This window comes from Rana temporaria, chromosome 9 (genome assembly GCF_905171775.1).
Source record: "Rana temporaria chromosome 9, aRanTem1.1, whole genome shotgun sequence".
Taxonomy (NCBI): Eukaryota; Metazoa; Chordata; class Amphibia; order Anura; family Ranidae; genus Rana; species Rana temporaria.
The window spans coordinates 83,882,533-83,897,114 of record NC_053497.1 but is presented as its reverse complement, the minus strand read 5'-3'; the positions used below and the strand labels follow the sequence as shown (position 1 = coordinate 83,897,114).

The 14,582-nt window shown below is 44.5% G+C and overlaps 1 protein-coding gene across 1 annotated transcript in view; it reads left to right on the top strand.

The window, feature by feature from the left end:
• Positions 1-14,582, top strand: part of NRK (Nik related kinase) — a 297,759-nt gene that overhangs the window by 259,301 nt on the left and 23,876 nt on the right. Inside the window, exon 29 of the mRNA XM_040323823.1 lies at positions 8,380-8,529. Coding sequence (XP_040179757.1) covers positions 8,380-8,529 — 150 coding nt within the window. The remainder of the gene's footprint in view (positions 1-8,379; positions 8,530-14,582) is intronic.

Below are 14,582 nucleotides of genomic sequence, written 5' to 3'. Positions count from 1 at the left end.
CAAATTAAGGCACATATTGAGGCCGGAACGCCAAAAGAGACTATACTTTCCTCTTTTCCAACTTTACTGAGTGGCGTACGATATGTAGCGGACGCCTCAGCAGAGTCAATCCGCATGTCTGCCAGATCTGCAGCTCTATCTAATTCTGCAAGAAGAGCTCTCTGGCTCAAGACATGGCAGGGGGATAGCGCCTCAAAGGTTAAATTGTGCGGGATCCCCCTTACAGGAGACTTATTATTTGGGCCAGGCTTGGAGGCTGTCTTAGATCGTACAGCCGACAAGAAGAAGGCTTTCCCCTTAAAGAAAAAATTTGGGGGACAGACAAAGAAAAAATTCTGGACCCAAAAGAAGGTGGAAGTCCCCAAACCTGAGGGAAAGAAAAAGTTTTGGGGACCAAAAGGGAAAGGCCGTGCCGGGGCACTTTTTCGTGCTCCTGAACAGCCCCAAAAACCTCAATGACGGAGTCAAGGTGGGAGGAAGGTTGGGGGCCTTTCTCCCACAATGGGAGACGATCACCAGCAACCAATTTGTGCTGGGGATCATAAGGAGAGGGTACAGACTAGAGTTCTCAAGTCCCCCCCCATCCAGACTCTTAGTCACCAATTTGCCCCAATGCAAAGAGAAATCTGTGGCTCTGATCTCCTCTCTTCAGGAGTTGGAGAATCAGGAGGTGGTAGTTCGGGTTCCATCGGAGGAGATAGGAAAGGGCTTCTACTCCCACATATTTGTGGTCCGCAAGCCTTCAGGGAAATTCAGGCTTATACTGAATTTAAAACCTCTAAACACCTCGGTCACGTACAAACGGTTTCGGATGGATTCCATCTATTCCGTGAGGACACTCCTCCTTCCGAACTGCTTCATGGCATCCATAGATTTAAAGGATGCCTACCTACACATCCCAATAGCGGAATGCCATCAGAGATTTCTCAGACTGGCCGTGAGGTCCAGAGAGGGGATGTTTCACCTGCAATTCAAAGCACTCCCCTTCGGGCTCTCCTCTTCCCCCCGCATATTCACCAAAGTGATGGTGGAGGTACTAGCCTTTCTACGTCTCAAGGGCATCCTGGTGGTAGCTTATCTGGACGATCTGCTATTTTTTGCAGACTCCCCGACACGGTTGTCCCAGGACCTCCAGGTTGCAAAGGGGATTCTGGAAAACCTAGGTTGGTTACTCAATCTGGAAAAATCCAGCCTGACACCCTCCCAAAGAGTCACTTTTCTGGGATATGTACTGGACTCAACCAGACAGATGACTTTTCTCCCAATAGAAAAAGTTCAGAAGGTGGACAACGTAATATCTCTTCTTCAGAGCAGTGGCCAGCTTCCGATAAGGAAAGTCATGTCAGCTCTGGGGTTATTAACCTCTTGTCTTCCTGCAGTGCAGTGGGCGGGTCTGCATTTCCGACCTCTACAACTGTTCATACTGAACATTTGGGACCACAAACAGGAATCCTTGGATTCCCTGATATCCATACCGGTTCACATCAAGAGGTCCCTTTGGTGGTGGAGGAAGGGGGCGAACCTTTTACAGGGCCTGGATTGGATCTCCCCGATCTCCAGAACAGTGACAACAGATGCCAGTGGCTCCGGTTGGGGAGCACACCTGGACTCCCTTCTGACACAGGGTCGCTGGGCAAAAGAGGACTCGCATCTAGGGCTTCTAGACGCACGATAGCCAGGTGGTTAAGGGCAGCCATCGTTCTAGCCTATTCTTCTAGGGGAGTAGAGCCTCCACAGGGTATCAAGGCTCATTCCACCAGGGCAGTAGCAACTTCCCAAGCAGAGTGTGCTGGTGCTTCCCCGGAGCAGATCTGCAAGGCTGCAACATGGTCTAGTTTCTCAACGTTTGTAAAACATTACAGACTGGACCTACTTTCAACCAAAGACCAGGCTTTTGGACGCAAAGTACTGCAAGCAGTTGTCCCACCCTAGGGTAAGGTGCTCGCTTATCCTCTCTACAGTACCTGTCCTGAAAGACGAACAGGGAAAAACGGGGTTACTTACCGGTAACATCCCTTTTCCTGGAGTCTTTCAGGACAGCACTGGTACCCACCCTCTTTGTTGTAGGGGATATTATGGAAACTCATCAGACGAGGCCGTCAGGTAAGATGTAATTTTATACTTTTATGACGTGTTCTTGTGTCTCCCCAGCTGGCCGGAGGTACTCTGGAAAAAACTGAGGAGCTGAGGGAGGATGAGGCTTAAATTCTTAATTGGAAGGCGGTGTTTCCTGTGAGGGGAGGAGCCTGTGTCTCTCTACAGTACCTGTCCTGAAAGACTCCAGGAAAAGGGATGTTACCGGTAAGTAACCCCGTTTTTTGTACGCTGCTTCGGTGCGCACGAATGTGCGCGGCGTGATCCGTGAGATGCGTGTGACGACATGCGCGTGCGGCTACGTGTGCGCGCGTAGCCTCGTGGTGCACGCCTAACAGCGGCGTGCGCATGCGCGCAGGGGGTCTATCTCAGCTGTTCTCTATGAGACTTGAGATTACAGGACAGAGCGGGTCAGGTGATTACACCTAGTCCTTATATGCTCCAGTCCACCTAACTGGTTCTGGCTGACGGTGGACACAGAGATCTTGTGCACATACTTTCAGTATTTGGTACTGGTGGTGGACAGTGACATCTGCTTAAGGCGCATAGTGGGCTCTGCACCTTGCCAACCATCAAATAGCAGCGTCAGTGCTGGTCTATAGGTTCGCAAGTAGTTGCAACTATTGTGAGTACCTCAGCTTTATCATGGCTAAAGGCTCAGGGACTAGAAGCAAAAAAGCAAAGGGATCGCCATCTGGCTCAGAGGATCTCGGGCATGCTCCTGCGGCTGCTTCCTCTCCTGATAAATTGAAGGAGGCCCAGGGTGAACCATCAGGGCTGTCAGATGCCTGTTCTGCCCTTGTCCCACCTGCTCCAGTTTTTGTGACACAGGAGGCTTTGGCCTCGGCTATGGGGGGTCTGGAGCAGAGATTAGCGACCTTGATTGCATCCTCTCTCTCAAGGGAAAAACGCACAAGGTCCCCCTCTCCCTCTGAGGAGTCCCTCGATTTGGGGCATGCATCCTCAGAAGAGGTTGATTTACCCTCTGGAGATCTGGCAGAAGGTCAGTTGGAAGTAGTGGACTCTGAGGATTCCACTTTGGGAGAACCCTTTTCGGCGTCGCAATCCGAAAAATTGTTGGTCCAGTCCCTCACTGAGATGGTCCGTTCGGCCACTTTCAGAGCCAGCTTCAAGTGCAGTCTCATCTTTAGGCTCCTTAAAAGCTCCTCAAGCTAATTATTCCTTCCCGGTTCACCCCCTGCTGAAAGGGCTTATCTACAAGGATTGGGAACATCCAGATAGATATTTTCTTCCTCCTAAGAAGTTTTCGGTTTTATACCCCATGGAGGAACAATTCACTAAAAAAATGGGGCATCCCCAAGGTTGACGCAGCTGTGTCCTGCGTAAACAAATCTTTGACCTGTCCAGTAGACAACGTTCTGGTATTCAAAGATCCGACAGACAAGAGATTAGAGACTTTATTAAAAACCTCTTTTGCTTCGGCGAGAGGAATAACCCAGCCTGCAATTGTGGCTATTGGGATTTGCCAGGCCTTGAAAGACCAGTTTAAAGGGGTCTTAAAGGAATTGCCGGCACAACAGGCCCAGAATTTGGCTGAGTTTCCCAGAGCATTATGTTTTGCCATAGATGCTATTAAGGACTCCATTCAGCAGTCCTCACGTCTCACTCTCTCGCTAGTTCATATGCGCAGGTTACTCTGGCTGAAGAACTGGTCTGCTGAAGCCCCGTGTAAAAAATTACTGGCGGGGTTTCCCTTTCATGGAGAGCGTTTGTTTGGGGAAGATCTGGATGCTTATATTCAGAAAATTTCCAGTGGCAAAAGTACACTGTTGCCAGTAAAGAAAAGGTTTAGGGGTTCCCCCTCCTTTAAGAGATCCTCCTCTCCTATCCCTAGTACTTCCTGTACCAGGCAGTTCCGACGGCCTCCTGAACGATTCAATGCAGGTGGGAAGCCACAGGGCCAGCCTCAGGCTTCCAAAAAGCCTTGGAACCGTAAGCCACAGGCCAAGCCAGCATCTAAGGCAGCATTATGAAGGTTCTCCCCCACTCAGCCGGGTGGGGGGAAGGCTTCAGCTGTTTGCGGAGGCTTGGCTAGACAGGATCCAAGACAGGTGGGTCCTCTCTACGGTCTCCAGAGGCTACAAGCTGGAGTTGAGCGAATTTCCTCCACCGCGCTTCTTAACCTCAAACGTCCCAAAGGACCTCGGCAAAAGAAGGTCCTTAGCATTGGCCTTAGATCATCTGTTATCCCAAGGGGTAATCAGAGAACTGCCAGTGGAAGAACAAGGTTTGGGGTTTTATTCCAATCTCTTCACCGTCCCCAAACCAAATGGGGATGTAAAACCCATCCTGGACCTCAAGGCCTTAAACAAGTTCCTAAAGGTCCAATCATTCCGGATGGAATCGATCAGGTCAGTGGTGGCCTCCCTGCAAGGAGGGGAACTACTAGCGTCCATCGATATAAAGGACGCATACTTGCACGTTCCTATCTTTCTCGACCATCAGAAGCTGCTTCGCTTCACGGTAAATCAGCGCCACTTCCAATTCGTGGCCTTACCTTTTGGTCTGGCCACCGCTCCTCGTGTTTTCACGAAAGTATTGGCTCCACTGTTAGCCTATCTAAGGTCTCAAGGCATATCCATAGTAGCCTATCTAGACGACCTATTGGTGGTAGACCGGTCAGTGGTCGATCTAAACTCAGCGGTACACAGAACCGTAAAATTTCTGGAATCCATGGGTTGGGTTCTCAACCTGGACAAGTCAGCCTTAATGCCTGTGCAAAGGCTCGAATATTTGGGTCTACTCATAGACACAAAGCTAAAAAGGGTCTTCCTGCCCCAAAGGAAGTTTGAGGCTTTAAGAGAACTAGTTCAACTAGTCAAAGCCAAGCGTCAGCCTCCCATTCGCCTCTGTATGAGGTTACTGGGAAAGATGGTAGCCTCGTTCGAGGCCGTTCCATTTGCGCAGTTCCACTCAAGGGAGCTTCAACATGCCATTCTGTCCGCTTGGAACAAAAAGGTTCAAGCCTTGGATCTCCCTATGTCTCTCTCCCGGTCAGTCCGGCAGAGCCTTTGTTGGTGGCTGGTTCCCCGGAACCTGCTAAAGGGGAAGTCCTTTGTTCCCGTGAAATGGCAGGTTGTGACCACGGACGCCAGTCTGCTAGGCTGGGGTGCAGTCCTGGGAGGTTTGTCTCTCCAGGGGAAATGGTCAGCCTCTGAGAGGTCTCTACCCATAAATCTGCTGGAAATTCGAGCAGTCTATCTAGCTCTGTCAGCTTGGTCAGACAAGTTGAAGGGTCTTCCGGTCAGGGTTCAATCAGACAATGTCACTGCCGTGGCATACATAAATCACCAGGGGGGCACAAGAAGTCGTGCAGCCCAAAGAGAGGTGAATCAAATCCTGACCTGGGCAGAGAAATATGTCCCATGCATATCTGCAGTGTTCATTCCGGGAATAGACAATTGGCGAGCAGACTACCTAAGCCGCCAACAGGTGCTTCCGGGGGAATGGACTCTTCACCCCGACATCTTCCAGAGCATTTGTCGGAGGTGGGGAACACCAGATGTCGATCTCTTTGCATCGAGGTTCAATGCAAGGGTGGGCAACTTTCTGTCCCGGACAAGGGATCCACTTGCTTACGGCACGGATGCACTGGTGTTCCCATGGGACCAGTTCTCCCTAATGTATGCGTTTCCTCCGCTGCAATTATTACCCCGTCTTCTTCGCAGGGTAAAGTCGGAAGGAAGACCAGTGATTCTGGTGGCTCCAGCGTGGCCCAGAAGGGCCTGGTTCGCGGACATTGTAAGGATGTCCGTGGGGCAACCGTGGTCCCTTCCGCTTCGGCCGGACCTATTGTCCCAGGGGCCAATATTCCATCCTTCCTTATCGTCTCTCAATTTGACGGTTTGGCTATTGAGTCCCATATCTTAAAGAAAAGGGGTCTCTCTAATGCGGTGGCATCTACTTTGATTAATGCCAGAAAACCGGCATTCCAGACTTATCTATTACCGAGTTTGGAAATCTTATGTGGCCTGGTGCGAGACCAGGGGTTGGCATCCCCGGAGGTATCTCATTGGCAGAATTCTGGAGTTTCTGCAGTTAGGGGCAGACATGAAGTTGGCCCTAAGCACCATTAAGGGCCAGATCTCGGCCTTATCAATTTTTTTCCAAAGGCCACTAGCTACACATTCCCTGATCAAAACCTTTTTGCAAGGTGTGATCCGGCTTAGTCCACCAGTCAAGATTCCCTTGTGTCCATGGGATCTGAATCTGGTCCTTTCTGTCTTACAGAAACAACCATTTGAGCCCTTGGCTCATATTCCTTTGGTCCTTCTGACCAGGAAGGTGATATTTTTGGTAGCCATAACCTCCGCTAGGAGGGTTTCGGAGTTGGCGGCCTTGTCTTGTAAGGAACCGTACCTTATATTCCATAAGGATAGAGTGGTCCTACGGCCCCACCCGGCTTTCCTACCTAAAGTTGTTTCAAAATTTCATTTGAATCAGGATCTTGTTCTCCCGTCTTTTTTCTCAGAACCTAGTTCTGCAAGGGAGAAGTCTTTGCATACGCTAGACGTATTAAGAGCAGTTAAGATCTATCTTAAGGCTACTGCTCAGGTCCGGAAAACTGATACATTATTTATCCTGCCAGAAGGTCCCAGATGTGGGCAGGCAGCGTCGAAGTCCACTATCTCCAAATAGATTCGGCAGGTCATTACTCAAGCCTATGGCTTGAGGGGAAAGGTTCCCCCGTTTAAGGTTAAAGCACATTCCACTAGAGCGGTGGGTACTTCCTGGGCAGTGCATCATCAAGCCTCCATGGCTCAAGTCTGCAAGGCCGCGACATGGTCGTCTGTCCATACTTTCACTAAATTTTATCAATTGGACATAAGAAAGAATGAGGAGAGCGCCTTTGGGCGCAGTGTGCTGCAGGCTGCAGTTTGATTCCTCATGTCTGATGGCGCCCGGCTTATTTCTTGGGGTCTCCCTCCCTTCATAGCATTGCTTTAGGACGTCCCACATAGTAATTACTATGCTTCTCTGTGTCCCGTGATGTACGATAAAGAAAATAGGATTTTTATAACAGCTCACCTGTAAAATCCTTTTCTTGAAGTACATCACGGGACACAGAGCACCCGCCCCTCTTTTTTGGGGTATTTGGGACACTTATTGCTTGCTACAAAACTGAGGTACTCCCGGTATGGGAGGGGTTATATAGGGGAGGGAACTTCTTGCCTTAAGGGCTTGCCAGTGTCCACACCTGAAGGTACTCTCTATAACCCACATAGTAATTACTATGCTTCTCTGTGTCCCGTGATGTACTTCAAGAAAAGGATTTTACAGGTAAGCTGTTATAAAAATCCTATTTTTTTCAAAGATGTGCACTCTAGATGTGCAAAGCTGGTAGACAAATGCCCAAAATGACTTGCAGCTGTAATTTCAGCAAAAAGGTGGTTTTACAAAGTATTGACTACAAATGCTCGCCACATTTTTCAAATATTTATTTGTAAAGAATTTGGAAAACTATTTTTTCTTTCCACGTCACTATGTGCCACAAAGAATCCCAATAAAATACATTTATGTTTTTTGTTGTAACATGACAAAATGTGGAAAATTTCCAGGGGTATGAATACCCTTTTCAAGACACTATATATCACCTTAATATGGTCAATAATTGTATTTTGCTTATTTATTACTTTTATTTATGATTTCTTGGTATACTGCAGCTATTTATTATACACTCTATGTGGCTAACCTTTTCTCAAACTGTGAAGAATGCACACAAGTAAGTATTTCATTGTATCAAATTCTTCTACTTTGCGCTTAGGATGACTTGAACTTGAAATTGGTATACCAAAAAATTTTAACATGTTAGAAGTATGCAATGCTTACTTGGAGCTTATATTTTAATGGATTGTGCTGTCCTACCTAATCTCACCGCATGACAATTTTGGAAATTCTCCACACTGCACTGACATGTTATGTTTGTATGCATTGCAGAAAATAGTGTTGGACCTGTACTGTTCTAGAAAGTGTTGTAGAAATCTCATGAATAGAAAAAGAGCTCTGTCACATGGTCATAGGTCCTGTTATAGGATTCTTCCCTCACCCAGCACTTTTTTCATCATTTATTAAATTAAATGGACACTTCTTTTTTTTTTCTTTTTTTTTGAGCCCCAAAGCACAGCAGTGTTAAGGCCATATTATTTTTTATAAATGAACCCTGTAGTTATTGTTGTATTGTGGTGTGCAGGCAGAAGCAGTTTTATAACTAGCACTATTTGTACTTTATAATACTGTACTTCATCATTGTTTTTCCTTTTTTAGTCATTTTCATCTCTGCATCAGAAACCATTATTTGTTGATCTTACCGTTGAAAATGGACAAAGACTGAAGGTTATCTATGGATCTTCAGTGGGATTTCATGCCGTTGATGTTGACTCTGGCACAGTATACGATCTGTACTTACCCACCCATGTAAGTGCTACTTATTAAGAATTTGTGTGTGTGTGTTTTATCATTTTTTCCCGAAGTCATTAAAATACATCTGTTCTTTTCTTCAGTAGCACAATTATAAAACACAATCCACAAAAACAATTATAGAAAAATGTAGTTTATAGTTAGTGCATTGAAATTATGTATAAATGCAAACTACCACCTTGTACTGTACATGTTATTCAATGAAGCCATCAAACAGAGACAAAGAACTAAATTAAACAAGGAACAATTATTTTCAAAATTCCTGGCTGCCACTGTCCATATCTTCTCCACATTGATCTCTTTTGTTCAACACTGTGAGATGTTCTGAATTTATTTCAGTTGATTAATTACTGGTCTTTAAGAGTTCAGACTAGCAACTTGCAGAAACAATGAATGATGTCTCTGGTACTTACAAACCATAAAGGTTCATACACGTATTTAATGGTACTTAATCAAAATCAAGTAGACTTGCTAAATATGTATTCCAAATTGCTTCTTTAGTGCCACTGATGGAGAAATTCCTGGCATTTACCTTTTAGACCTCTTTCACACTGGGCCCGTGTTAGCTAGGGGACGCTTTTGACCCTAAAGAAGGGGTATTGCTTTTTAGGCGCTTTGAAAGCGCTGCCCATTCATTTCAATGGGCAAGGCATTTTGGGAGTGCTGTATACAACGCTCCAAAACCACCCCAAAGATGCTGCTTGCAGGACTTTTTCTAACGTCCCTCAAGTGCACCGCCCCAGTGTGAAAGCACTCAGGCTTTTACACTCAGGCGACATAGGAGGAAGGTTTCTGGCGCTTTACAGGTGCTATTTCTAGTGCTAGAACGCCTGAAAATGTGTGTAAGGGATCTTAAAGTGTATCTAAAGGCAATACCCTTTTGTGTGCAGATTTTATTAACTTCCTGTCCTGGGGACAAACCAGGATATTGAAAAAATAAAGATTAAATCCCCTCTTGAATTAGTGTTACCAGGTCATATTTGCCCTTAACTCCTGTTCTAGTTACAACTTTAAAATTCTGGATTTTCTGACAGTGAAACAAAAACTGGATAGATCTCCCGATGGAGATGCAGATGGAAAAAAAAACAGGCAGGGGTTCTATTTCCACTACTTCTCCATCCAAATATAAAATAGTTTTGGCTTTAAATCTGTTAAAGCTGGACTCTAGGCAAAACGCTAAATATACAAATGGGGGTGGGGGGAAATCGAATGGCAAACGATTTGTATTTTTGTCTATCCAATCCTTAAATTTATACAGCCCTCACAGACAGTTTTACTAGTTTGATTAACGGAATTTTCTTTACTGCAGTTTAAGAACTCCTGCATGCTAAGTAAAAACTACAATAAGTGCACTGACCTATGTAAACTAATAAACTTTTAGTAGTATATTTATAACCCTCACCATTTAGGCAAATATTTTAATGAAATATTTGTGATGTCATCATTCCAATTAAAAAAATAACAGCTTCTTTTTCGGCAGATGGAGGAGGTTTAAATCCAGGGAAATGTCACATCCTGTCTCCTCACTCTATGAGAAACTACAGATCCCATCATGCATAGCTGTAGAATGGGACAGAATAGAATCATAGTGAATGGACATAAATGTGGACCGGTGCATTTAATTATTCTGGATGAGCTCTTGTATTTACCCACATAGTGCTCATCTACATGGCCTGCAAATCGCAGGCATAGGTTGCTGAGAAAGGGGAGGAAAATCCTAGCCTGTCAGTCAATATGAGGTCATGTGAGGTGTGACAGACCAGGAGTATTCCGGTTGTCATTCAAAGATGCTGCAACAGTGGGCGGTTTAGACTGGGAGTCTGACACCTAAATCCGCCCACTACATAGAGTCGGGACAAATTTGTATCATTGTTTATTTTTAATTGTCATTGGGAGATTACAATAGACATAGAGAAGCTACACAATTTTTCATTGCTTGAAATGCATGGCCAGCAACTGCCTATAAGCAACTGCATGGCTTTTTACTAGAGAGAGAGAGAGAGGTATGGCGCCACTCTGAATGCGGTATGTCAGGTTAAATTAAATATTTAATAAAAGTAAGATTAACTCACATTTTGGTAAGATATAATGTGCATGGCATAAGTAGCTTGGGCTCCTGTAGTCCAGCTGGGCAGCGGTGGTGGTCAGAAGTTCCGGAGGCTCCGAGGCTGAAGACGGTCACACAACAAGCACATCACGTCAGCTCCTTCAATCGGCCCTTCATTCTTAATGGCTTTTTACTATCTTCTTGGCTTACTGCAAGAGTTTGAAGGCTGTAGTTGGGCCCTTGGACTTCCCCTGGGCCATACATCCCCCACTGAATCCAGTGCTCTCCTCTGCCTGAAGCTTTGATCTCTGGGCAGAGCCTTGGTGTTTTACATACAGTACAGGGACATTAAAGGGGTGGTAAAGGTTTGTTTTTTATTTTCTAAATAGGTTCCTTTAAGCTAGTGCATTGTTGGTTCACTTACCCTTTCCTTCGATTTCCCTTCTAAATGTTTTTTTTTCTATGTCTGAATTTCTCACTTCCTGTTCCTCCTCAGTAAGCTTGCCCTCATCATCCGAGCCATTCTGGCTCGGGGTTAGTCAGCCATAATAGCTTACTGAGGAGGAACAGGATGTGAGAAATCCAGAAAACAAAGAAAAACATTTTTTAGAAGGGAAATCGAAGGAAAAGGTAAGTGAACCAAAAATGTACTAGCTTAAAGGAACATATTACAAAATAAAAAATGAACCTTTACAACCCATTTAAGGCCCCATGCACACAAGGTGTTTGCCCAGCTATTCTAAATGCCTTTCTCCTAGCAGGGGAAATGTGGCATCAAAAACGCTCCTAAAGCCATGTTTTTGCAAGGGTGTTTAGGCTCATTTAGCCTGCATTCCCACCTGAGCGTTTTGTCGCCTAAAGCGCGACGCCCCAAAACGCTAGAGGGGAAAAAATACATTATTCTCTATGGAGATGGTTCACATATCCACTACAAAACGCCTGACGCCGAATGCCTGAAGCCCAAACAAGTTCTGGACCCTTTTTTGTTGCTCGAATTTGGGCGTTTTACATTGGTGACCCTAGACCTGTAAAAAACTGCGGTAAAAAACGCCACGTTTTGTCGCGGCAAATCGCGGTAAAAAACATGGTGTTTTGTCGCAGCAAATGGAGGTAAAAAACGCCGCAAAACTCTACGCTCAGGTGTGAATGCAGCCTTCAGGTCATCAAGCACTTGTGCGCTCATTCATTTCATTGCCCAGAATATTAATTTTATGGCCTTTGAAATGAATGAACACTAAAAATGCTTGATGCGCCTAGTGTTAACCCATGTTTAATGCTGGGCGTTTTTAAACAGTAAAACACGTCTCTCCTAAATGGGTTGGCTCTGGGAGGGCATTTAGAGGCAGAGAAGAAAAAGTCAAAAGCCCCCTAAAAGTGGCGTTTGGCACCCAGTGTGCATGAAACCTCACACTATTTTGTAAAGTGAGGAGGCTTTAATAATAAATGTGTGTAAAGCTTCTGTTTCCTATGTCTTTAAAGAGAGTATATCTGGATAAGGGAACATTTTTATTTCAAAACACTTGCACACCAAGGAATTCACTGGAACACTTTTCATGGTATTTGTAGCTGGTGATAAGCTAGATCTGTCACCTAATTTTTTTTTTTCATAAAATAACTTGGAACATTCTGAGCACAGCATTTTGACATATCCCCATTGGTAGTAATAAAAGGCTCAGTGCAGATTTAGACTGCTTTTGATGGTTTACTTATGTTATGTTCTGAAACTGAATGTACAAAGTACAATTGGTGACCTACTTTAATTCTCCGGTGTATTGAATATGAACATATTTAAGGTTACTGGTCAAAATACTGTGCCTTGTACTGTTTTTTAAAATTCACTATAAACATAAAAGACAAAGTCTGATTTGTTGCTATAGGCAACGCATGCTGCTGGTCTGTCAGATACATTCCATGTTCCATTTTAAAAGCAAAAGTAACACTTTTTTTATCCTGAGAGTAGATGGGTTTGATTATTTGTCAGGTGTTTTTTGCTGCCCGTAGTCTCATTGGAGAAATGTTCCCTTTCCAGGACAGGAATTGAGAAATTGCCAATGGGGACCCAGACAACAATAAAAAGCTAATGGAGGATGTAGCCTTCAGTCATTCTGTTAATGCTGTCTTTTATTTACATTTTATACAACTGTGAAAACACGATCACCAGCACAAAATGTGTGAGGTAACACTCTGCAACAGGACACAGACAGAAAAAAAAAACAAAAAAAGGATATTCCAACTCTTTACAACGCGACTGAAAACAAAACATATTGGCTAGAGTTGCATTTCAAGCCCCAGTGTGACTGTTCAGATTCAAGTACTTTTCTACTTAATCCCCAAATGAGCTTGTGTGACAATTAGATCCATGTGTGTTAATTAAGCTATAGATATACAAACATTTATTTACTTCATTAAAGACTTTACTAGGATTTCGGTGTATTTTACAACCAGCAGTGAACAATGCAGAACATTTTTTTCTGCAGATGTATGGCATATACGGTAATTGATTTACGTGGTTAATATTTAAAGAACTTCATGAAATACATTTACTGTCTTATTAATACATCATTCCTTTATTAGTAATAAAGGATTTATGAACTACATTCATTTTATTTATTTAGTAGATTTTTAATTTATTGCTATAATTAAAAACGCATATATTTTTAAATGAGTACTACTTGCTAAGCTAACTGAATACAATGTGGGCAATTTAAAATTGTTCATGATATAAAAATGCATAAGCAATCAATGGAACTTTAACTTTCTCCCCAGTGCTTTTGACCTGAACCTCCTAGAAATATAATGACGAACGTAGGTTCATTATATTTATCTAACCACCCCCTTCTTTTCTCTTCCCTTCTGTTTCCTTCTCCCATTCCTAACTCTATAGCTGCACTATGCATGGGCGTCCACTGAAATTTTTTCAGGGGGGGGGCGCTTCCGCAGCGGCAATACACAGTCGCATTTAACCCTTTCTTCAAACGCTAGCAGGGGTTAAAAGCACCCATGCTAGCGGCCAAATAATGCAGCCAGCTGGCAGTGTGAAATAGCTCTTGAGATAATTCAGCTTCACTCCATGCCCATATAAATATAACAGAGAATGTACAGACCCCCCTTCAGCACAGATAGACGCCCCTTCAGCACAGACCTCTCTATTCAGCACAGACCCCCCATTCTGCACAGACCCCTCCATTCAGCACAGAGGGACCCCCCCTTCAGCACAGCCCCCCCCCTTCAGCACAGCCCCCCCTTCAGCACAGTTGGACCCCCATTCAGCACAAACCCCCCCCCCCCATCCCATTCAGTACCTCAGATCAGCCATCAGCAAGGCATGGGCACATAAACACTTGAGGGGGAGGTGGCTTCACTGTGCTCACTGTGTCTGTGTGACATCCGGCCCGGGACTGCTCAGACAGCCCACAGCCGCAAGACTTTTTGAAACCTTCTCGATTTTCTAGGGGGGGTCAATTGCCCCCCCTTGCCCTATGGAGCGGACGCCCATGTGCTCCACGTCTCCATCTTTTGAGTTCTGCTTGCATTCTGATCCTCATATTAACACTAGCCCCATCTTCAAACTCCTTTTATATCCTCCTACATATTCATGAGTTTAAACCTACCCGTTAGTAGGTAACTATTGTATTGTAGTTCACTCTGCCACTCTTTTTAGTTTGTTGGCTCTTACTGATATTACTGTGACTGCAACGCTATGTGTGACACATTATACTGCTAAATAATAAAGACAGGATCAAACAGCCTTTTTACACAATGCACAGGATTATCCCCTGTGCTAGTATGCTTCGCATGTGAAACTTACCTGAAATTGAAGCAAACTACTTCACAATTTCAATCTATTGTTCAAAGTGGGCCTAAAGCTTAATCAAGAAGCATGCATCGCTGCTAAAAATAAATTAAAAAAGCCTTTTTTACCAGTTTGAGTGCTGCTGCATATGTAAGTCAATTTAATTGTAAAAAAAAATAAAAAATTCCACAGCCAATTATACGTTGCCAG